The 25,915-nt window shown below is 50.2% G+C and overlaps 1 protein-coding gene across 4 annotated transcripts in view; it reads right to left on the reverse strand.

The window, feature by feature from the left end:
* Positions 1–25,915, reverse strand: part of SAP130 (Sin3A associated protein 130) — a 239,210-nt gene that overhangs the window by 74,772 nt on the left and 138,523 nt on the right. For all 4 annotated transcript variants that reach the window (XM_033958364.1, XM_033958365.1, XM_033958367.1 and 1 more), the window contains exon 15: positions 2,153–2,257. In XM_033958364.1, coding sequence (XP_033814255.1) covers positions 2,153–2,257 — 105 coding nt within the window. The remainder of the gene's footprint in view (positions 1–2,152; positions 2,258–25,915) is intronic.

Raw genomic sequence — 25,915 nt, forward strand, 5'->3', positions numbered from 1 at the left:
GGCCCGGAATGTCCTCTTTGACGTCAGAATTGATGTTGGGGAGGGGGAGGAAGGCGCTGCTGGCCTGTTGTGGTGTCGGGGAACAGGGAGAATGTAAAGGCAACGTGCATCTATCGTGCAGCCCGGGATCGACTCACGTTGCCTTTGCGATCTACTGGTCGATCGCGATCGACCTTTTGGGCAACCCTGGCATAGACTAAGGGATTATCTGTCAGAGGATAACTTCAGAACTTCTATTGTAATGATGTTGAATCCAGTCCTGACTACTGCAATGCCCTGTATTTAGTCTTGCCGCAATGTGTTCTTAGGGCCCTGCAAGTTGCCCAAAATGCTACAGCATGCATTATTGCTCATGTGTCATGGTTTGAGCACATTACACCAATCTTGAAGGATTTGCATTGGTTGTCCATCAATGCTCACATTGAATTTAAGGTTCTCTGCTTAATTTTCAAGCTGCTGCACAATGATGGTCCAGTGGCATTACAGTCATTGCTGCACTTTTACCAGCTATCATGGAACTTATGTTCAATGGACAAACTATGACTGGATGTGCCCAATTTGAGTACAGTGAGACGGTCTGGTTATCGTCATACGATGTTATCTGTACAGGGCCCTATCTGCTGGAGTAAGCTACCATTAGATCTCAGGCAAGCTTCTACTGTATTACAGTTCAGGAAAGCACTAAAAATTGTATTGTTTTCATGCATTTTTATAAATTGGAGTATCATACGTTGTTTGTCAGTTTTCAGTAAATTTGGAGAAGGTAGAAAGTTGTAGTGTTATAAGCATAGTTCCATGATAAGTCTAATTGTTTTAATGTCATGCTTGCTATTTTAGTTTGTAAACTGTTATGTGTATGTTGCTGTCTTTTTATTATGGATGTTTCGTTGTAATCTGCATAGAATTGTTGGATATGCGGACTATAAATTTTTAAAATAAATAAATACTCCAGAATAAAGCAGCCAGATTAAATACTCCAGAATAAAAGCAGCCAGATTAAATACTCCAGAATAAAAGCAGCCAGATTAATTTACTGCCTAAGTAAATTTGAGAGGCTAGCCTATTGCTGTTAGAGTTAAATTGGTTGCCAATGAAAAAAAGAATCCAATTCAAGATTGCTTGTATGGTCTATAAGGCCTTATATGGCGAAAACTCTAGTGGTCTAACAACGGACATTAAGATCATGCGCTCCTTCCACAATTCGAGAACGCCACAACACTTTAAACTGACCTTTCCTTCACCTAAACAAGTCCATTGGAAAAAATTATTCAAATTTACTTGTACCTTTGAATTTCAAGGTTCCAAAGTCTGGAACAACCTACCAGACTATTTGCGTCAACTCTCTTCCTACTACCACTTTAGGAAACTGTTAAAGGCATATCTCCTGCCTTCAGAATGCTCCTGATCTATACTCATTTATAAGCTAAACACCATAATGTGACTTCAGTGAATGCCTGAAAATCTTTTGTAGACCACAACGAATCCTTACCAAAACATGTGGAGTACAAGTAACTGTATGGTTTTCACAATTTTGGCCACTAGTGTACGTATATGCTTTGAGTCTGAAAATTGCTTTTATAAGCTTTTGCAAACTTGGAACACAAACCAGTATCTACCACATACTTGCCTGCCTATAAAAGTTTATCTAGACCCTTTCCTAGATTCATCTCCCTTCAGTTGTGGAAATTCTAAGTCCTTAACAGGTTCATCCCCAATCTGTCAATCTCATCATTTCAAAGTTCCAGGCACAACTTATACATGTAGTGCCTACTTTTTTGCTTTTCCATCCTTGAAGGGCTGTGTCTACAAGAGATTCCTCGATAGAGCATTATCATTCCAAGCAGGCAAATGGAATAAATGTTTAACCAATTTTATCTCAAACGCACATTCTTACCAAACTTTTAGGAAGTCAATCAAAACTTATTTCTTTGATAAATTCCTCTGACTCCATTTCTGTCTTGATGTACTTCTAAAACACTTGCAAGAAAAGTTTGATTAAACTTAACATGCTAATGTAATTTTGACAGTTTTTTGTAATATCGCTGTCTGAATACAGTCTCTTCCTCTGTAAACCGCCCGGAACTGTTTGTGGTATTGCGGTATATAAAAATAAAGTTATTATTATTAAGTCCCCACATGAAAAAAAGCTTACCTTGCAGGCCTTGGGGATCCTGAAGCACTGCGCATAGTGCTATCTAGTCGTGGGCTTGCTGCATCAGGCATCTGGGGGGGAATGAGGCTCTTCCGCACAGACAGTCTAGAAAAGGGATAATAAGTATAATTGCACCTTAAGTAGGGCTGCATGTTAATCATGATTAATGTGATATTTCCTAATCGCAAGTAGTAAAACTAATTACAATGTTTTCCCTGTGCCATTCTCCTTTCCCTTCTCCCCAAAGGAATGTACAAAACTGGAACTCTGGAGGGGGGGGGTCAGACTCATTGTACATCAAAGATCAGTAGCCTCTGTGATTGGCTATTTGCCCAGAGACTGGTGTATTGGCTGTTTATCTGAAGTGCTGGTGTTTAGGAGCCAGATCAGGAGAATCAAAAGCAGAAAGCAATGTTACTTACCGTAACAGTTGTTATCCAGGGACAGCAGGCAGCTATTCTCACTAGTGGGTGACGTCATCCGACAGAGCCCCGACGCAGACGTCTCACAAGCATACCTGCTTGAAGAAACTTCAGAAGTTTCGAGATGCCTGCACCGCGCATGCGCGAGTGCCTTCCCGCCCGATGCACTGGGCGTGTCTCCTCAGTTCAGGTAGCTAGCAGAGAAGCCAACCCAGGGGAGGTGGGTGGGACGTGAGAATAGCTGCCTGCTGTCCCTGGATAACAACTGTTACGGTAAGTAACATTGCTTTATCCCAGGACAAGCAGGCAGGTATTCTCACTAGTGGGTGACCTCCAAGCTAACCTCAATGGGATGGTGGGAGAGTTGGCAACTTAGGAGAATAAATTTTGTAATACTGTTTGGCCAAACTGTCCATCCCGTCTGGAGAAAGTATCCAGACAATAGTGAGAAGTGAATGTATGAACCGAGCACCAACTGGCAGCCTTACAAATCTCCTCAATCGGTGTCGATCTGAGGAAGGCTACAGAGGCCGCCATTGCTCTGACCTTATGGGCTGTGACCTTACAGGGAAGGGGTAATCCAGCCTGGGCATAGCAGAAAGAGATGCAAGCCGCCATCTAGTTGGAGATGGTACGCTTCGAGACAGGGCATCCCAACTTGTTTGGATCAAAGGAGACGAAAAGTTGAGGAGCAGTTCTGTGTGGTTTGGTGCGATCCAGGTAGAAAGCCAAAGCACGTTTACAGTCCAGAGTGTGAAGAGCTGATTCTCCAGTATGAGAATGAGGCTTTGGAAAAAACACAGGAAGAACTATGGATTGGTTGAGATGAAATTCAGAGACCACTTTAGGCAGGAATTTCGGATGAGTGCGAAGGACCACCTTGTCATGATGGAACACTGTGAAAGGTGGATCCGCCACTAAGGCCTGAAGCTCACTGACTCTGCGGGCAGAAGTGAGGGCAACAAGAAAAACCACTTTCCAAGTGAGAAACTTCAGCGGAGCCTTGTTGAGAGGCTCAAAAGGAGGTTTTATAAGTTGAGAAAGGACAACATTGAGGTCCGAAACCACTGGAGGAGGTTTGAGAGGAGGATTGACATGGAAAAGTCCTTTCATAAATCTGGAAACCACAGGATGAGCAGAGAGAGGTTTCCCTTGCAGAGGCTGATGGAAAGCCACAATTGCACTCAGATGGACTCGTATCGATGTAGACTTGAGGCCAGAATGAGAGAGGTGCAGAAGATAGTCCAACACGGAAGATAGGGAGGCTCGTTGAGGCTCCTGACGATTAGAAACACATCAGGCAGAAAATCTGGTCCATTTTTGGGAGTAGCATTGCCTAGTAGCAGGCTTTCTGGAAGCCTCCAACACATCCCTCACCGCCTTGGAAAACTGGCGGGGAGTTACGTTGAGAGGAACCAAGCTGTCAGGTGGAGAGACTGCAGGTTGGGATGTAGTAGAGATCCTTGTTGTTGAGTAAGTAGTGAAGGAAACACTGGAAGGAGGATGGCTCCCTGCTGCTGAGTTGAAGTAGAAGGGAGTACCAAGGCTGTCTGGGCCACCGAGGAGCTATCAGAATCATGGTGGCATGATCGGATTTCAGCTTGACCAGAGTCTTTTGAATGAGAGGAAACGGAGGAAACGCATACAGAAAGAGATCCCTCCAGTCTAGGAGAAAGGCATCTGCCTCGAGGCGATGAGGAGTGTAGATCCTGGAGCAGAATTGAGGCAGTTTGAAGTTGTGGGGAGCCACAAAGAGGTCTATCTGAGGCGTCCCACACTGAGAGAAGATCTGATGAAGGGGCTTGGAATGGAGAGTCCATTCGTGAGGCTGGAGAAAACGACTTAAGTTGTCCCTCAAGGCATTGTCCGCCCCCTGAATGTAGACAGCTTTGAGGAAGGTGTTGTGATGAATCGCCCAATCCCAGACTCTGAGAGCTTCCTGGCAGAGGGAGGCCGATCCCGTGCCCCCTTGCTTGTTGACATAATACATGGCGACCTGGTTGTCTGTGCGAATGAGGACCACCAGGTTGTGAAGTAGATGTTGAAAAGCTTGAAGGACATTGAAAATCGCCCTGAGTTCCAGAAGATTGATATGGCACAGCCGGTCCGCACTGGTCCAGAAGCCTTGGGTGCGAAGACCATCCAGATGAGCTCCCCATGCATAGGTCGAGGAATCAGTCGTGAGAACCTTCTGGTGGGGAGGAGTGTGAAACAGCAAACCTCTGGATAGATTTGAAGAGATCATCCACCAACGTAGAGACTGCTGAAGAGCAGTAGTGACTAGGATGTGACGAGTCAAGGGATCTAACACCTGTGTCCACTGAGAAGCCAGGGTCCACTGAGGTATTCTGAGGTGAAGTCTGGCAAAAGGAGTTACATGAACCGTGGAGGCCATGTGTCCCAGGAGAACCATCATGTGTCTCGCTGAGATGGACGGGCGAGACGACACTGACTGACAGAGATGAAGCAGAGCATCCAGGTGCTGTGGTGGAAGGAATGCCCTGAGCTGGACAGTATCCAGAACCGCCCCGATGAAGGGAAGAGACTGGGTTGGATGCAGATGAGATTTGGGAAAGTTGATCTCGAACCCCAAGCGCTGTAGAAACCAAATAGTCCTTTGGGTCGCCAAGATGACCTCTGAAGCCGAGGCAGCTTTGATTAGCCAGTCGTCGAGGTAGGGAAACACCTGAAGACCATGGTTCCTGAGTGCAGTGGCCACCACCACCAGACACTTCGTGAAGACTCTGGGAGACGAGGACAGGCCGAAGGGAAGCACTCGATACTGCAGATGCAGATGTCCCACCCGAAATCTGAGGAATTTGCGAGAGGCCGGATGAATGGGAATGTGAGTGTAGGCCTCTTTTAGATCCAGAGAGCATAACCAGTCGTTCTGCTCGAGGAAGGGGTAGAGAGAAGCTATGGTCAGCATGCAAAATCTCTCCTTGACCAGGAACTTGTTGAGCACCCTGAGGTCCAGAATAGGACGCAGGTCGCCCGTCTTCTTCGGAACAAGGAAGTACCGGGAGTAGAACCCCCGGTTGTGTTGGTCCACAGGGACCGGCTCGACGGCCTGAAGCCAGAGCAAAGCATGAGTTTCCTGAAGAAGAAGGGCGGTCTGGGTCAAGTTGGAAGGATACTCTCTTAGAGGATGGTCCGGGGGGACCCGATGGAATTGAAGAGAGTATCCCTCCCTGATGATGGTAAGGACCCAAAGGTCGGTGGTAATAGCCATCCATCGATGGTAAAAATGATGGAGGCGACCTCCAATTGGAAAAACAGGGGATAGCAGAACGGTGTTGGTTATGCTCCCTACAAGAGAGTCAAAAAGGCTGAGGAGCCTTGGGGACAGCAGAAGGCTGGGGTTTTTGTTGAGACTTCTGCGGTGGCTGTCTCTTCGCAGGTTGCCTCGCAGCAGGAGCCTTCCTGGGAGTGTAACGCCGTTGGTATATCAGGGGCGGTCGAGAAGGTCGAGACTGAGCAGGCTTAGGCTTCGGACGAAGGATGGACTGGAAGGACTTCTCATGGTCCGAGAGCTTCTTCGTCATGGTCTCAATAGACTCATCAAACAAATCCGCCCCTGCACACGGGACGTTGGGAAGTCTGTCCTGGAGGTTCGGGTCCATGTCAATAGTTCGAAGCGACGCATGGCCACGGAACAGGCGGCCGCCCGTGCCGAAAGCTCGAATGCATCATAGGAGGATTGCATCAACTGGAGACGTAGCTGAGACAGCGAGGTGACGACCTCCTCGAATTCAAACCGAGCCTGAGACTCGATGTAAGGCACAAACTTCCGAAGTACTGGGAGGAAGAACTCCAAGTAAGTTGCAAAATGGAAGGTGTAGTTGAGAACTTGGGAAGCCATCATCGAGTTCTGGTAGATGCGCCTCCCGAACTTATCCATGGTCCTTCCCTCTCTGCCCGGAGGCACCGAGACATAGACTTGGGACGGATGAGATCTTTTAAGGGAGGATTCGACCAACAGTGACTGATGGGAGAGCTGGGAGCCCTCAAACCCCTTATGATGAACCGTGCGGTACCTGGCATCCAGTTTGCCAGGAACGGCAGGAATGGAGTACAGTGTTTCAAAACATCACATAAAGGTTTGGTCGAGGAGCTTGTGCAGAGGAAGGTGAAGAGACTCAGCAGGAGGATGAGGCAGATGCATGGTATCTAAGTACTCCTTGGAGTAACGGGAACCCGAGTCCAAGGTGATGTCTAGATCATCCGCCATCTGCCGCAGAAAAGATGAAAAAGACAGCTGGTCCGCCAAGACAGGACGCCGGGACGGACTTGAAGTCGAAGCCTCCTGATCCAAGGAAGCATGAGATCGACAAGGGGAGAAAGTTCCATAGGCATCCTCGAACTCCGGGCCCGGAGGAGGGGAGATATCCGAAGATGAATACCCCACACGAGGAAGCTTCTTCTGAGGCGAGATCGTAGAATGCCTAGACGAATGTCTTGAAGAATACCTGGAATGGTGCCCCTCTCTGTCTCAAAGGAGACCTGGAACGGCGACACCCAGATGGTTCCCCAGAGGCCTCCAAGGATTAGATGGGGCTGGAGGCCGTAGATCGAAGCGGAGGATGGGCCGATGCTTCCCGAGCAGCATTCCAGGCCTGGAAGGGAGTCCGGAAGAATTCCTCCTGACGACACCGAGGGCTCCGATCACCCGAAGGTACATCCCAAGGGTCTTCGCCTGAGATGGGGATTGGTTCCAGAGGCGGCATATCACTAAACGAAGCATGCCTCGATGAACTAGTGGCTAAACGCTGCTCCTCCTCCCCAAGCAGCGAGAGCGAGCGGCGAGGCGGAGGAGGAGGGGGTGGTTCGCCCCCACGAGGAGGGTCTGCATGCCCATGCTGGATTGTTGCAAGCCACTTGGGTCCCATGGTAGTCATTATTTCAATGAACTGGACCTCCATGATCGACTGTAGCGAATCTGACAAGGAGGGAGCTGCACTCGAAGTGGGACCTCCTGTACGGTCTTCGCGGTCTCGTGTGGTCGAGTGCTTAGCTTTAGAAGCCTTAGGTACCTTGATAACCACTGGGGGAATAGTCTGAGGAGGTACCTGATCCGAGGAGACTGAGGCAGGCACCGGCGCAGGAGGCGGGGTCAAAGCCGGAACGAAGGAAGCTGGCTTCAAAAGACCCGCTGCAGCAGGAGTAGATGACAACTTCGCAGGTTTTAAAGGCGAAGTGCTGGTCGAAGTCGAAGGCTCTTTGGAAGCATCCATCGCGAACATCGACTCCCACAGGAAACAGCGACGCTTGAAAGCACGTGCTGTTTAGAGTGGAACAAGGCCGGCACAATTTCGGAAGATGTTTCGGCCCGAGACACTGCAAACAGCGTCGATGCGGGTCCGTCATCGAAATCGCGCGCTGGCACTTGATGTACTTCTTAAAACCGGTGATAGGCCGGGACATAGGCCGAAAAAAGCTCCGCCGCTAAATCGAAGGAGCGGGGCCTCAGCCACGCGGCCAACCCGGTCAAATCTTTGGAAGAAATTTTTTTTTTAAAAAAATAATAAAACCACAGAAGAAAACACACGATTAAGAGAAAATAAACTCAAAACCGTGGCACTAGAAGGCAAGAACACGGGTTCACTCGACGCAGAGAGTTGAAGCAAACTTCTCAGCTCACCGGAAAGAAAAGAACTGAGGAGACACGCCCGGTACATCGGGCGGGAAGACACTCGCGCATGTGCGGTGCGGGCATCTCGAAACTTCTGAAGTTTCTTCAAGCAGGTATGCTTGTGAGATGTCCGCGTCGGGGCTCTGTCGGATGACGTCACCAACTAGTGAGAATACCTGCCTGCCTGTCCTGGGATAATGTGCTATGCCTGTCACTGTCTAGCACTCTGTGAGTAGGACCTTTACTGCCAGTCCTGCCTCTCTCCCCTTAGCAATCCTCCAAACTCCCACAAATCTGGAATTAATGACTCTCTTCCCCTCTCCTGATGTCAGGCATCTCTTATTTCCTTCCAATCCCTTCCTCGCAGTCCAAACACTTGCAGATCCAACATTAATTACTCCCTCAATGTCTGGCATGTCTCTCTTCCCTCCAGTCCCTCCCCCCCCCCCCACCCACCCAGGCAGTCCTTCAACCTTTCTTCTCATGGCTCAGCGGCAGACTCACTCATAACAGCAACACTCAAAGGACCATATATGCAGATGCAGGAAAGCCAGCCCATGTGCTTGCAAGCCCACTAAGGCCCTGTTGGTCCTGCTCTCTCTGAGACATACTTCCCATTGTTAGAGAGAAGGACCAGCAGGGCATTAGTGGGCTGCAAGCTCACGGAGATTTGAGGGGAAATGCTGAATGGATATGTCAGAGGGAGGGAAGAGAATAGAGGAAACACTGGACTTAGAAGGAACTATTTTACAGGTAACAGGAGAGGTGTGTGTGCCAGAAACACTAGCACCTGTCTGGGGGTGGGGATTGGGAAGATTGTGAAGAGGCTTGGCAGTCAAGGAAAGGGAGGCATGGGGAGAAAACAGGGGGATACTAGACCAGCAGAGAGAATATGGATATAAGAGGATATACTGAACCTGAATACAGGGGAACTTGCAGCAGTCATTTTCATTTGTGACTGAAAGCAGAAGAAGCATAGGAGATCAATCCTGCCCCGGCTCATCGCTGGACCATCAGGGCTTAAAGTAGGCCTGCTATGAGTCTGAAAGGGGGTGGTGGTGGTACAGAACTGGCTGGGACAGAACATAGGAGGGATCATTCCTGTACCGGCTTACCACTAGATCACCAAGGCTTAAGGAAGGTCTGGGGAAGGCTTGCAATGGGGTCCAAGAGGGGGATGGGGTAGTGCAGAGCTGAGGAGGACTCAAATATAAACAGAGACCTCCATTTTGGGGGCATTTTTTTGGCCCAAAAATCTTGGTTTAGATTTGAGTATATACCATATGGCTTATAGGGAAGAAATTTCCATCTTACATTTATAAATATATAGTCAAGATAGCAGTATGAAGATGTGTGGACATTAGTCATCACAAGATTTTCTTCCTTTTGTACATCAAATTATGTATGGGAAAGATTTCTTCAGACAAAGCATTAGGCACGAAAAGAAGCACAGGGGCATGGTCATAAATAATCTATGCAAAAAATGGAGTTAGCTAAGAACTACTGGCAATAACCAATGAGAAGGCAGCTTTCGAAATGCTTAGTATCAACTCACAGGAGCCTTAAAAATGCTCAATGACATTACAATGTGTGCTGACCCCCATGATATAATCAACTAAATTGTGTATGGGGAAAAAAGGATATCTAGGTCAGAGCCACTTGAAGTGTGATCCAGTGGTCACTGAGTGCTCAGTGTAAGAAGTCTGATTGAATAGTTCAAAAGTTATTAGCAATAGAAACATGACAGCAGGTAAGGCCAAATGGCCTATTCAGTCTGCCCATTCACAGAATCTACTATCTCCTCTTTTCCATAAGAGATCCCACGTGCTTTTCCCATGCATTCTAGAATTCAGACACAGTTCTTGTCTCCTCCACCTCTATTGGGAGTCTATTCCATGCATCTACCACCTTTTCTTTAAAATGTATTTCCTTAGATTACTCCTGAGCCTATCACCTCTTAACCTCATTCTATGTTTTCTCACTCTAGAATTTCCTTTCAACTGAAAGAGACTCACCTCGTATGTATTTATACCACATAGGTATTTAAATGTCTCTATCATGTCTTCCCTCCAAAGTATACCTATTGAGATCTTCAAGTCTGTCCCTGTATGTCTTATGATGTAGACCAGCAATCATTTTAGTTGCCTTCCTCTGGACCAACTCCATCCTGTTTATATCTTTTTCTAAAGTGCGGTCTCCAGAATTTAACACAATATTCTAAATGAGATTTCACTAGAGTCTTATACAGGGGCATCAATAACTCCTTTTTCCTACTAGCCATTCCTCTCCCTATACACCCAAGCATCCTTCTAGCTTTTGCCATCACCTTTTCAACCTGTTTTGTCACCTTAAGATCATCACATACAATCAAACCCAAGTCCTGCTCCTTTTTTTCTGCACAAAAGTTCTTTACTCCATAAACTGTACCATTCCTTCAGGTTTCTGCAGCCCCAATACATGATCTTGTATTTCTTAGCATTAAATCTTAGCTGCAAAATTTCAGACCACTCCCAAACTTCACTAGGTCCTTCCTCATGTTTTCCACACCATCAGGCATGTCTACCGTATTGCAGATTTTGGTATCATCCGCAAAAAGGCAAATCTTACCAGTCAGCCTTTCAGGAAAGCACAGTTACTTACCGTAACAGGTGTTATCCAGGGACAGCAGGCAGATATTCTTGACTGATGGGTGACGGCACCGAAGGAGCCCCGGTACGGACAATTTTAGAGTGATTGCACTCTAAGAACTTGGAAAGTTCTAGTAGGCCGCACCGCGCACGTACCTTCCCGCCCGACGGAGGCGCGCGGGTCCCCAGTTAGGATAAGCCAGCTAAGAAGCCAACCCGGGGAGGTGGGTGGGACGCAAGAATATCTGCCTGCTGTCCCTGGATAACACCTGTTACGGTTATCCCAGGACAAGCAGACAGCATATTCTTGACTGATGGGTGACCTCCAAGCTAACAAAAAGAGGGATGGAGGGAAGGTTGGCCATTAGGAAAACAAATTTTGCAAAACAGATTGGCCGAAGTGTCCATCCCGTCTGGAGAATGCATCCAGACAATAATGAGATGTAAAAGTATGAACTGAGGACCAAGTAGCCGCCTTGCAGATTTCCTCAATAGGAGTAGAACGGAGGAAAGCTACAGATGCTGCCATAGCTCGAACTTTATGGGCCGTGACAGAACCTTCCAGTGACAGTCCGGACTGAGCATAACAGAATGAAATGCACGCTGCAAGCCAATCTGACAACGTACGTTTAGAAACAGGACGTCCCAATTTATTTGGATCAAAGGACAGAAAGAGTTGAGGAGATGATCTGTGGGGCTTAGTACGGTCTAGATAGTAAGCTAAAGCCCGCTTACAGTCCAAAGTATACAGAGCCTGTTCTCCAGAATGAGAGTGAGGTTTTGGAAAAAAGACAGGCAGAACAATGGATTGGTTGAGATGGAATTCAGAGACAACCTTAGGGAGAAACTTTGGATGGGTACGCAGAACTACCTTGTCATGATGAAAGACTGTAAAAGGTGGATCCGCAACTAGTGCATGTAGCTCACTGAACCTCCTGGCAGAGTGAAGAGCAATAAGAAAGAGCACTTTCCAAGTAAGGAACTTGAAAGGAGCTGTAGCCAAAGGTTCAAACGGAGGCTTCATTAAGGCGGAGAGAACCACATTGAGATCCCAGACTACAGGAGGAGCTTTAAGAGGTGGTTTTACATTGAAAAGACCCCGCATGAATCTGGAAACCAAGGGATGAGCTGAGAGAAGTTTCCCATGAACCGGCTCATGAAAAGCAGCAATAGCACTGAGGTGGACTCTGATGGAAGTAGACTTGAGACCAGAGTCAGACAAAGCAAGAAGATAATCTAACAAGGTCTCCACTGCAAGGGAAGTGGGATCATGATGATGAAGAAGACACCAGGAAGAAAACTGTGTCCACTTCTGATGGTAACATTGCAGAGTGGCCGGTTTCCTGGAGGCATCCAGAATAGAACGAACGGGCTGAGACAGAAGAGGATCAGTTGAAGTCAACCCGAGAGATACCAAGCTGTCAGGTGCAGAGACTGAAGGTTGGGATGCAGAAGGGTCTCCTGGTGCTGTGTAAGCAGAAAAGGAAACAGTGGAAGAAGAATAGGCTCCCTGGAACTGAGATGAAGTAGAAGGGAGAACCAATGTTGCCTGGGCCACCGTGGAGCGATGAGAATCATGGTGGCATGTTCCCTCTGGAGCTTGAACAAGGTTCGTAACATGAGAGGCAGAGGAGGGAAAGCATACAGGAACAGATTGGACCAATCTAGGAGAAATGCATCTGCTGCCAGACGGTGAAGAGAGTAGAGTCTGGAGCAGAAGAGGGGCAGCTGATGATTGTGAGGAGCTGCAAAGAGGTCTATCTGAGGAGTGCCCCACTGAGCGAAGATGGACTGTAGAGTTAAAGGATCGAGAGTCCACTCGTGGGGCTGGAGAATTCTGCTGAGATTGTCCGCTAAGGAATTCTGTTCTCCCTGAATGTAGATAGCTTTCAGGAATAATTGGTGATCTATGGCCCAAGCCCAAATCTTCTGGGCTTCCTGGCACAAGAGGCGAGAGCCTGTCCCACCCTGCTTGTTGATGTAGTACATCGCAACTTGATTGTCTGTGCACAGAAGTAAGACTTGAGGAAAGAGAAGATGTTGGAAGGCCTTAAGGGCATAAAACATTGCTCTGAGTTCCAGGAAATTGATGTGATGCTTCATTTCCTGGGCCTTCCAAAGGCTTTGAGTTTGGAACTCGTTCAAATGAGCTCCCCAGGCATAAGGGGAGGCGTCGGTGGTGATGACAAGTTGATGAGGAGGTAGATGGAACAGAAGACCTCTGGAGAGATTTGAGGATATCAACCACCATTGTAGAGATTGACGAAGAGATGATGTCACAAATATGTGTCGTGAGCAAGGATCCGTCGCTTGGGACCACTGGGTAGCTAGGGTCCATTGAGGAGTGCGCAGGTGAAGACGTGCGAAGGGTGTGACATGAACTGTGGAGGCCATGTGACCCAAGAGTATCATCATTTGCTTGGCAGAGATGGAACGTTGTGGAAGCACCTGCTGACATAGAGATTGAAGAGTTTGAAGATGGTTGGACGGCAGGAACGCTCTCATGAGGACTGTGTCCAGCACCGCTCCAATGAATTGAAGTCTCTGAGTGGGGATGAGATGAGATTTGGGTAGATTGATCTCGAACCCCAGAAGTTGTAGAAACAGGATGGTTTGGTTGGTGGCCAGGAGTACTGTCTGAGATGAATTGGCCTTGATTAACCAGTCGTCCAGGTAAGGAAAGACCTAAAGGTGGTGAGAGCGTAGAAAGGCAGCCACCACAATCAGACATTTGGTGAACACTCTTGGAGAGGAGGCAAGACCGAAGGGCAGCACCTTGTATTGGTAATGACAATTATTGATCATGAAGCGGAGGTACTGTCTGGAGGCCAGATTGACCGGTATGTGAGTATATGCCTCTTTGAGATCGAGGGAGCATAGCCAGTCGCCTTGATTGAGAAGAGGGTAAAGAGTGGCCAGAGAAAGCATCCTGAATTTCTCTTTGACCAAGCATTTGTTGAGATCGCGAAGATCTAGGATGGGTCTGAGATCTCCTGTTTTTTGGGGGACCAGAAAATAACGGGAGTAGAATCCCTGCCCCTTTTGATCTAGAGGAACTTCCTCTATGGCGTTCAGAAGGAGGAGGGATTGAACCTCTTGAAGAAGGAGGGAAGACTGAGGAGTGTTCGAAGCAGACTCTCTTGGCAGACTTTGGGTAGGAAGAGTCTGAAAGTTGAGAGAGTAGCCTTGGCGGATGATGTTGAGGACCCACTGATCCGAGGTGATGATTTCCCAACGGCTGATGTAAAAAGCAAGACGTCTTCCTATGGGTCGTGGAAGATGGGCAGATGGTAGAACACTGGCTATGCCCTGGAGAACCAAGTCAAAAGGGTTGGGTAGACTTTTGCGGTGGAGGAGGCTTTACCTGTTGTTGCTGTGCTGGCCTAGGAGTTTGCCGTTGTTGTTGGCGCTGGCGTCTAGGCTGTTGAGGAGCCGGTGGCAAGGGACGAGCCACATAGTGGCGTTGGAAGGCCGATTGCTGTCAAAAAGGCCGGGCTGGTGGGGGTCTTCTTTTTAGTTTTGAGGAGAGTATCCCACCTAGTCTCATGGGCAGAGAGTTTTTGTGTAGTGGAGTCCATGGATTCTCCAAAGAGCTCATCGCCTAGGCAAGGCGCATTAGCTAGTCGATCTTGATGGTTGACATCAAGTTCTGATACTCTGAGCCATACCAGACGACGCATGGCAACCGACATGGCCGTGGCTCGAGAGGTCAGTTCAAATGTGTCGTAGATCGACCGGACCATGAATTTTCGAAGCTGTAGGAGAGATGAAGAAGTTTGGCGAAAGGCAGATCTCTTGCGGTCAGGGAGGTACTTTTCAAAAGCAGTCAGATTTTGAATGAGATGCTTTAGATAAAAAGAAAAATGAAAGGCATAATTCCCTGACCTGTTAGCCAACATCGCATTCTGATACAACCTCTTGCCAAATTTATCCATGGCCTTACCTTCTCTGCCAGGAGGGACTGAGGCATACACACTAGCTCCCGTGGATTTTTTTAGTGTGGATTCCACTAAGAGAGACTCATGTGGGAGTTGTGGTTTGTCAAAGCCAGGAATGGGGATGACTTTATATAAGGAGTCCAATTTACGAGGGGCTTCTGGGATAGTCAAAGGTGTCTCCAGATTCTTGTAAAAAGTCTCTCTCAAGATATCGTGGAGGGGTAATTTCAGAAATTCCCTTGGAGGCTGGTCAAAATCCAGTGCATCAAGGAACGCTTTGGATTTTTTGGACTCAGCCTCCAAGGGAATAGAGAGAGATTCACACATCTCTTTCAAAAATGAGGTGAAAGAGGTTGCATCTGGCTTAGAGGACGGATCTAAAACAGAAGGATCCTCGTCAGCCGATGAACACTCCCCCTCAGAGAGAAGAGGCTCTTCGGAGTCACCCCACAGATCAGGATCCCTAACTTGGAAGCTGCGATCCCGGGACTCCGGTGTGGAGGGTTCCAGGTGTCGAGTTTTGTGTGTCGACTTACCCGACCTTAGAGAAGCGGTACCGGGAGATGTTAAGGGCTGTATCGGTGCCGAAATTTGTACAGCCTGATGTAAGGACCTCGGTTCCGGTGCTAAGATCGGCATGGATACCGAGGAAGCAGAATGTACCGGTACCGACAAAGTGGATGCGGATAAAAGAGGCTGCTCCACTGTCGGTACCGGTGGCTCAGACCGGACCGGGACTGGAAGGTTCGGTGTCAATAGCGCAGGAAGGAGCTGTTGCAACTGTTCCTTAAGTTGCACCTGCAGGACGGCAGCAATTCGCTCGTCCAGCGAAGGCACCGGTACCGCTTTTTTCTTCTGCGGTACCTGCGGTGCCGCTCGACGCCCCGAAGAGGAGGAACCCGAGGTCGAGGGGCTTACCTCAATCGGGGTGGAGCGCTTCCGCGGGCGCCTCGAGGTCACCAGGACTGGGCTCGCTGCTACTGAGACCGGAGGACGCTCCAGCAGGGAAGGCTTCTTAGCCGGCTTACCTGAAGGATGCGGTGTCGACGAGGTGGGTGCCGACTGAGACGGGGCCGATGTTGGTGCCGGTGCCGCAGGTTCAGACATATCGGCACCAAATAATAACCGTTGTTGGATTTGACGGTTTTTCAAAGTTCTCTTTTTTAAAGTGGCACAGCGGGTGCAGGTGGAGGCCCGATGGTCTGGACCCAGGCACTGTAAGCACCAGTTGTGCGGGTCGGTGAGAGAAATGGGCCATGCACACCGCTGGCACTTCTTAAACCTGGGTTGGGGGGGCATGAACGTGAAAACGGCTTCTGCCAAATCGAAGGCCCAGGCCTCGATGGTGGCAACAGGCCCCGCCGGGGAGAACCGAAAAAAACGTAAAGTTTTATTTATTTATTTTTTTTTATCAAAAAAGGAACAAAAGAAAAAGAGGAATAAAGAGGAATAAAGATTTCCTGAGGATTACGTGAGCGGGAAGAGAAGAAAAAAAGCTTTTCAACAGCTGTTGAAAAGAACGCGTCTTCTTAGCTCCGCGGAAACTAAGAAACTGGGGACCGCGCGCCTCCGTCGGGCGGGAAGGTACTCGTGCGTGCGCGGTGTGGCCTACTAGAACTTTCCAAGTTCTTAGAGTGCAATCACTCTAAAATTGTCCGTACCGGAGCTCCGTCGGTGCCGTCACCCATCAGTCAAGAATATGCTGCCTGCTTGTCCTGGGATAATATCACTTACAAAAATGCTAAAAAGAATAGGCCAAAGAACTGAACTAGAGAATGACACAGGGAAAAAATTTGTCTCTGTCTTTGCCCCCGTGAGCTCAGTCCCTGTCTCTGCCCCATCCCTGCAAGCTCGGTCCCTGTCCCCGCCACTTCCCCATGAGGTCGGTCCCCATCCCGTCCCCACAAACTGTCTGATCCCATCTGCACAAGCCTCGAATAGTTATGATTTTATATTGAAAATATTTTATTAATGTATAAAAAGAAACAATATTCCGTACAATTATCATTTTATAAACACAAATAATACAGCGCAAGGATCAACAAACCCCCCTGTCTCCCCTCCCCTTCACAAATATCCCCTCCACTATTGAGAAAATTGAATAAGCCAAATTATTACAGAATGCTATACAGAAAAATCATGCTAACAGAATACTGCAGTCACATATGACAGGAACAGTGTTAGGGGAGTACAACTAGGGCAACTTCCCCTGATCAGAGAGAGCCCTAAGCCAGCTGGAAGCTATAGAAGCATGGCCTGGGCTTTGCGGTCCCCAGTTATGCCTAACACCTGCTTTAGCAGGATACATATTTCAAATCTGACATATTCTAATCACAAAATAGAAAATAAAATTATTTTTTTCTAACTTTTGTTGCCTCATCATTTGAATCTTCAAATCATGTTGGTCTTAGGCGCTGGTCTCTGTTTTCTTTTGTCTTCTCTTAACTCACTTGCCAGGGTCTCCTGACCATTTGCCATTTCTTCTTTCTCCATGCTCACCATCCATCTTCTATTTCATCCGGAGATGGAAAAAGGATCCAACGGAGGAAAATCACCAGGCGCACAGGAAATGCCAAAAGGAATGCCACCGAGAGGTTAGAAAAGCAAAAGGGAAATACGAAGAGGGGCTGGCCAGGGAGGCGAAAAACTTCAAGGCATTCTTCAGTTACGTAAAAGGGAAGCGACCAGTGAGAGAGGAGGTGGGGCCGTTGGACGATGGGGATAGGAAGGGAGTGATTAAGGAGGATAAAGAGGTAGCTGAGAGGTTGAACACGTTCTTCTCGTCGGTTTTCACGAGAGAAGACACATCTAATATACCGGACTCAGAGGAGCTCATGAGTGGGGAACAGGCTGAAAAATTAGAACACATAGAGGTAAGTAAGGAGGATGTCCTCAAACAGATAGACAGGTTAAAATGCGGCAAATCGCCGGGCCCGGACGGGATCCACCCAAGGGTTCTGAAAGAACTAAGACAAGAAATAGCGGGCACAATCCAGCATGTTTGCAACCTATCCTTGAAAACTGGAGAGGTACCAGAGGACTGGAAATTGGCGAATGTCACACCTATCTTCAAGAAGGGATCGAGGGGTGACCCCGGAAACTACAGGCCGGTGAGCCTGACTTCAATTATAGGGAAGATGGTGGAAGCTATGATCAAGGACGGTATTTGCGAGCACATCGAGAGATATGGCCTACTGAGAACAAGCCAGCATGGATTCTGTAAGGGAAGGTCATGCTTAACGAACCTTCTGTACTTCTTTGAGGGAATAAGCAGTCGGGTGGACAATGGGGAACCTATTGACATCATTTACCTTGATTTTCAAAAGGCTTTCGACAAGGTGCCACATGAAAGGCTGCTTAGGAAGCTGTGGAACCACGGTGTGGGAGGGGATGTGCACAGATGGATCGAGCACTGGTTGTCGGGTAGACTGCAGAGGGTTGGAGTAAAGGGACAATACTCTGACTGGCGGGGAGTCACTAGCGGTGTGCCACAGGGATCGGTGCTGGGGCCGTTACTCTTCAACATATTTATCAATGACCTGGAAAAGGAGGCAAAGTGCGAGATTATAAAATTTGCAGACGATACCAAACTGTGCGGCAGAGTTAGGTCCAGGGAGGAGTGTGAGGACCTACAAAGGGACCTGGACAAGCTGGAAGACTGGGCAAACAAATGGCAAATGCGATTTAACGTGGAAAAATGCAAGGTCATGCATATAGGGAAAAAGGAGAAATTAGGTTCTTACCTGCTAATTTACTTTCTTTTAGCTTCTCCAGACCAGTAGAGGTTAACTTTACGAATGGGTATATATCTAATCATGACCAGCAGGTGGAGACTGAAAACAAAACTTTGGGACAGTATATACTATCCTCCCTTCTCTATTTCCCTCAGTCTGCCGAATAGCCAAGCAGAACCAAGAACTGGAAAACAGGAAGAAAACAATACTCCGAACAGGAGTAACAAATAACATACCCAAATGCTGTTGGAAAATGCAGAGGAGAAATACCCGAAGGAAAATGTCCCCACAGCTCGCCAGCTAAGCCAGCCGAGCCACAGCCGCTGTTCTTTAATTCTCCCCGGCCCTAGAAAAATACTAGAACCCGCAGCAAAAAACAAAAACTGCCCGCGAAAACAGCCCCAACAACAACAACAACAACAGACAGGGTGGGGACCTCTACTGGTCTGGAGAAGCTAAAAGAAAGTAAATTAGCAGGTAAGAACCTAATTTCTCCTTCTTTAGCACTCTCCAGACCAGTAGAGGTTAACTTTACGAATGGGACGTACCAAAGCAGTCCCTCTCACGGGCGGGACCCCCGAAGGGCCGATACCAGAACACGCTCACCGAACACCGCGTCCCGACGCGCCTGAACATCTACCCGATAATGTCTAACAAAAGAATACAAGGAGGACCAAACCGCAGCCTTACAAATATCCACCGGAGGCACGAGCGACGACTCAGCCCAAGAAGCCGCCTGACCCCGAGTGGAATGAGCCTTGAGAAACTCCGGAACAGGCTGCTGTTTCAGAAGATAAGCGGAAGCAATCGTCTCCTTGATCCAGCGCGCAATAGTAGCCTTAGAAGCGCCAGCTCCCCGACGAGGACCAGCCAGGAGGACAAAGAGATGATCGGACTTCCGGAATTCCTGGGTCCGCTGCACATCAGAGCGAAGGACCCGACCGACATCCAACTTGCGCAGCTGCCGTTGCTCAGAAGAGCCCTCCCGACCACCCAAGACCGGGAGAACCACCGATTGATTGACATGAAAAGGAGAAACAACCTTCGGCAGAAAGGAAGGAACAGGCCGCAAGACGACCCGCTCCCTAGACAACTCCAAGAAGGGAGCCCTACAAGAGAAAGCCTGCAGCTCAGAAATACGCCTAGCAGAAGTAATGGCCACCAAAAAGACCGCCTTCAAAGTAAGGTCCTTCAAAGAACAGTCGTCCAAGGGCTCGAAAGGCGGGCGCACCAAAACAGAGAGAACCAGATTAAGATCCCAAGAGGGAACCGAGGGCCGTAGGGGAGGCCTAAGCAACTTGGCCGCCCGCAGAAACCGAATCACATCAGGAAGAGCCGATAAACGCTGACCTGACACCAACCCTCGAAAGGTCGACAGGGCCGCAAGATGAACCCGGAGAGAAGACCAAGCCAGGCCTCTATCCAGGCCATCCTGCAAGAACTCTAGAATGTTAGGCAGAGAAGCGCGAAAAGAGGTCACTCCCCGCGCCCGACACCATTCCTCAAAGAGACGCCAAACCCGCACATAAGCCCGAGAGGTAGAAAGCCTCCGGGACCCCAACAGTGTAGCGATCACCTTGTCTGAATATCCCTTCTTGCTAAGGCGACCCCTTTCAAGAGCCACGCCGTAAGACAGAAGAGAGACGGGTCGAACAAGGGAATGGGACCCTGCATCAGAAGGTCGTCCGAGAGAGGCAGAGGAAGAGGAACCGCCACCAGGTGCCTCACCAGATCCGCATACCACGGACGTCGAGGCCAATCCGGAGCCACCAGCACCACCAAACCCGGATGGTGAACAATGCGAAGAAGCACTCTGCCCACCAGCGGCCAAGGAGGGAACACATACAACAGCCCCTCCGTTGGCCACGGCTGGACCAGAGCATCCAGACCCTCGGCCAGCCCTTCCCTGCGACGACTGAAGAAGCGGGGCACTTTGGCGGTGCCACTCGTGGCCATCAGGTCCATCAGGGGCTGCCCCCAATCTTGCACTATCAACCGAAACGCTCCGGCGCCGAGAAACCACTCTCCTGGATCCAGGAAGTGACGACTGAGGAAGTCTGCCTGAACATTTTCTACCCCGGCTATATGAGAAGCCGAGAGGTCCAGAAGATGGGACTCCGCCCAAACCATGAGCCGAGCCGCCTCCTGCGCCACAGGAGTGCTCTTGGTGCCCCCCTGACGATTGACATAAGCCACCGCCGTGGCATTGTCCGACAGGACTCTGACCGACTTGCCCAGCAAAAGGGAGTGGAAAGCTAACAGCGCCAGCCTGACCGCTCTGGTCTCCAACTCGTTGATCGACCAGGAGGCCTCCTCCGCGGACCAGGTGCCCCGAGCTGAGTGGCCCATAAACTGAGCCCCCCAACCGAGGAGACTCGCATCCGTAAGGAGCACCGTCCACTGCGGGAGATCCAGACCCACCCCCTGAACCAGGTGAGGGGTCCGGAGCCACCAGCGCAGACTGCAGCGCGCCAAGCCTCGCAGGGGAACCGGAACATCCAAATCTTGCCTCCGGGGAGACCACCTCCGGAGCAGAGCATACTGAAGAGGACGCATGTGGGCCCGCGCCCACCTCACCACGTCCAGGGACGCCGCCATTGACCCCAGGACTTGGAGGAAATCTCGCGCCCGAGGACCCCGGGACGCCAAAAGCAGGCGAATCTGAGATTGCAATTTGCTCACCCGGGCCTCTGGAAGGAAGACCTTCCCCAAGGAGATGTCGAACATAACCCCAAGGCACTCCAGACGCTGAGCCGGGACCAACCGACTCTTGGAAAGGTTGACCACCCAGCCCAGCGACCGGAGAAACTCCACCACCCGAGCCGTAACCCGGGAGCTCTCCTGCAACGACTTTGCCCGAATCAACCAGTCGTCCAGGTAGGGGTGAACCAGGATGCCCACCGACCGCAAGGCTGCCGCGACGACCACCATTACCGTGGTGAACGTCCGAGGAGCCGTGGCCAGACCAAAGGGAAGCGCACAGAACTGAAAGTGCCGCCCCAAGATCGCAAAGCGAAGGAAGTGCTGATGAGAGGCCCGAATTGGAACCTGCAAGTAGGCCTCCGTCAGATCGAGAGACGTAAGAAACTCCCCCGGCTGAACCGCCAGAATGACCGACCGCAGCGTTTCCATGCGGAAAGACGGAATCTTGAGAGCTCTGTTGACCCCTTTCAAATCCAGGATGGGCCGAAAGGTCCCCTCCTTTATGGCCACCACAAAGTAAATGGAGTACCTGCCGGTGCCCCACTCCGTAGGGGACACCGGCACCACTGCCTCGAGATCTAGCAAACGCTGAAGGGTCTGACGAAAAGCCTGCGTCTTCCATGGAGTCTGACATGGAGAAGCGAGGAAAAGGTCCGGCAGAGAGCGGGTAAACTCCAGAGCGTAACCGTCCCGCACCACCTCAAGGACCCACTGATCGGACGCGATCTCGGCCCATTTGGGGAAAAATTTGCGCAGCCGGGCCCCCACCGGAACCAAAGGGGGCGCCGGCAAGGAGTCATTGCGCAGGACGGGAAGCGGGGGAACCGGCGGAGGGATTCCCTGCCCCCCGACGGGCCCCCCGAAAGGGCTGCATGCGCTGGAAGAACCGACCCCGGGAAAAACCCTGAGCCGGGAAAGAAGCAGCCCCACGCCCCGGGCGATACTTGCGAAATTCCCGCAAACGCCCCCGGGCAGCCCCACACCTAGACGCAGGGCGGGCACGGTCCTCAGGCAGACGGGGCACCTTCGAGTCCGTCAGAGTCTGAATCAACTCATCTAATTCCTCTCCAAACAAAAAGACCCCCTAAAGGGAACTTTAGTAAACTTAGCTTTGGACGCAGAATCCGCCGCCCAAGCGCGCAGCCACAAAATACGCCGCGCGGCCATGCCATAGACTTAGCCGAAATCCGCACCAAGTCATAAAGAGCATCTGAGAGGAACGAGGCAGCCATCGCAATCTTTGCTACCTCCTGATCCACTAGAGACCAGTCATCAGACTCCCGATCCAGGACACGCTCAGCCCACCGAAACACGGCACGAGCGACTAGCTCCCCACAAACAGCCGCCTGGACCCCAAAGGCAGAGACATCAAAATCATACTTAAGAAGAGTCTCTAACGCACGCGCCTCCGAGACCCTAAGAGCAGAACCGTCCATAACAGGCACGGTATGCCGCTTAGGAAGTGCCGAGACCACTGCGTTCCCCATTGGCGAAATTAAGGTAGCCCTACCTCCCTCCGGGACGGGATACCCAAGAGCCAAGGCGCACACCAAACGAAACTGCGCCCATAGGCCACTGCGCCAACACAAAATCCCGCAAATCCTGACGCACAGGAAAAGAGCGGGAACCAGGACAGACCCCCTGAAGCAGAGGGGCCCCCATACGCGGGGTCTCCGGCGGCGCCACTGCAAAAATGCAGCACCAAGGAGACCTGCTACACAGGTCTAAAAGCTCATCCCTCTGAATAAAAAAGCGCACCACGGACGCATCTGCTCTGGAAGACGGGAAACCCGCCGCCCCGCTGCCAACAGGCGTCCCCTCTAGAGGATCCTGGAAGCCCGCCAAAGCAGCCAGGTCCTCAACCAGGCCAACACGCTCCTCCGCCCACCAATTCGCAATCCAAGCCCCCCCGCGGGCGCTTGGATGAGGGAGGAGGAAGAGGGGACGCCAAACGAAAAGAGGGAGGCAAAGCCATAGGGGGCGCGGAGGGAAACCCCCCCCCGAAACCCCCCAGGCGCACGTGGGACCCCCAAAAGTCCGCACAAAGAAAGAAAATAAATTGGGGGCAAAAAACCCCTGGGGGTCCCCAGGGACTCCCTGCCCCAGCAGGGGTCCATGCTGAAACCTGCCCCTGTGTTCGCCATACAGGGGGAAGGTCACCTGAGGTTGCAGACAAAATGGAGGGGCCAGACAAAGAAAATGGCGAAGTTCCCGCCAAAAATGCTCCCTCCATGGCCTGTAGCGGCTGAGAAGACTGAACAGTCTCAGCCGCTAAGACAGGCAAGTCGGCATCAGCTGTCAAAAAATCAGCTGAGAGGGAATCCTTCGGGGAATCCCTCCGTGGGCGGTTGTGGAAGACCGGGCTTCCCCACTGCTCCAAGCCGACTCGCGAGGCACCATCGGCGGGGAGCTCTGGGCGCCTGCAGCCGCTGCCGACGGAGCTCCACCACCTCACCGACCCAAACCGCCGAGTTCAGGCCGGCCGCGAGTGCCTCGCGGCTGGACTAAAATTGTGGCCTACTCCCCCGGAGAAGGGCACAATTGCTCCAGACGCGACCTAGCTATAAAAAAGTGCTGGTTACATGAAAAAATACAGTAAAATACAGTTTTCTTAAAGGGAAACAACCCTTCAGACCAGCACTACCTCAGGATTTTTTATTTTTTTTTATTTTTTTACAGAACAGACTCCACAGGCTCTCGAAGCAATATGCCTTGCTTGACTTAGGGGGCAAGGCTTACTGCTGAGGCTCCTCTAAAAAAATGTGGGGAGGTGGAGGAAGTGGGGGGAGGGACCCCGCTCGTGACCCGCCGGGTTTGACACCCCCGAGGTCGGACGGACCCCCAAACAGGGCCCGACCAAGCTCCGTCCGGCCAAAAACAGGGACAATAAACCCCTAAACAAATTCCAACAGCCCTACCAAGAGAGATGGGTACAGATCACTCAACACCTGCTGGAGACTGAAAGAAGACTGAGGGAAATAGAGAAGGGAGGATAGTATATACTGTCCCAAAGTTTTGTTTTCAGTCTCCACCTGCTGGTCATGATTAGATATATACCCATTCGTAAAGTTAACCTCTACTGGTCTGGAGAGTGCTAAAGAAGAACCCGTTGTTCGACTACAAATTGGGGGGGGCATCGTTGGGAGACAGCAGTCTTGAGAGAGACTTGGGTGTGCTGGTGGATGCATCACTGAAGCCATCTGCACAGTGCGCAGCAGCCTCGAAAAAAGCCAACAGGATGCTGGGCATCATAAAGAGGGGCATAGCAACCAGGACGCGGGAAGTCATCATGCCATTGTATCGAGCGATGGTGCGTCCGCATCTGGAATACTGCGTTCAATATTGGTCGCCGTACCTCAAGAAGGACATGGCGGTACTTGAGAGAGTCCAAAGGAGAGCAACGAAACTGGTAAGAGGGCTGGAACACTGCCCATACGCCGAGAGGTTGGATAGGCTGGGGCTCTTCTCTCTGGAAAAGAGGAGGCTCAGGGGAGATATGATAGAGACCTTCAAGATCATGAGGGGCATAGAGAGGGTGGATAGGGACAGATTCTTCAGGCTGAAGGGGTCAACAGGCACGAGGGGGCATTCGGAGAAACTGAAGGGAGATAGGTTCAGAACAAATGCAAGGAAGTTTTTTTTCACCCAAAGGGTCGTGGACACTTGGAATGCGCTACCGGAGGAAGTGATAAGGCAGAGTACGGTACAAGGGTTCAAACAGGGATTGGACGGATTCCTGAGGGATAGGGGGATCGTGGGATACTGAGAGAGGTTCTGGGATGTAACACAGGTATAGAAAGCTAAACAGGAAATAAGTATAGAAATCCAACCAGGTCGTGGATGTGCAAGACCGGAGGGTTAGGACTTCGATGGGAAGATAGGACTCAATGGGAAACCAAGGTGGCAAGGGGGCCCCTTCTGGTGACTCAGACAGGCCGTGACCTGTTCGGGCCGCCGCGGGAGCGGACTGCTGGGCGGGATGGACCTATGGTCTGACCCGGCAGAGGCACTGCTTATGTTCTTATGTTACCCATGTTCAGCATCTCCCTTCTCTATGACTCCTATACGTCCTTTTCTAGTATTTCCCCTGTGTACCTTGCTTGAGTACCTGATTGTAAAAACCGCTTAGATAACCTTGATAGGCGGTATATAAAATCCTAATAAACTTGAAACTTGCCCATCTACCTGTTTTCATCATTTCACCATTCTATGATCCTCTCCTCCTGTGTACAGTATCACTCCTCTATATCCCTATGCCACCCTCCTGTCCAGCATCTTCCTTCTGCATTCTTATTCTCACCTATGTCTAATCATCTTCTCTCTGTGTCCATATACCCTCCCTTAGCTAGCATTACCACTCTGTGTCCATAAACCACCCCAATGTAGCATTCCCCTTTGTCCGTTCCTATGCTCCCATCCATGCCCACCATCTTCCCTCTTTTTGTATATCTCCCTGTGTCAAGGTTCTCCCCTACTCCCTTACACTAATGTGTGTCTCACACTCTCTCTTTCCTCCCTTCGTCTGCTATGTTCAATATTTCACTCGCTCTTCCTTCATCCTCTTGGATCAGCTTTTCTCTTTCTCTTTCCTTCTCTCTCTTCCTCCCTGCAGGTCCTGCACCTCTCTCCCTTCCTTCTAGCCCCCTTCCAGTGGGTCCAACACCTCTATCCACTCCCTTCAGTGCCCAGGTGTGGGTCTGGCACCTC

The sequence above is a fragment of the Geotrypetes seraphini genome, chromosome 9, assembly GCF_902459505.1.
Source record: "Geotrypetes seraphini chromosome 9, aGeoSer1.1, whole genome shotgun sequence".
NCBI classification, from domain to species: Eukaryota; Metazoa; Chordata; class Amphibia; order Gymnophiona; family Dermophiidae; genus Geotrypetes; species Geotrypetes seraphini.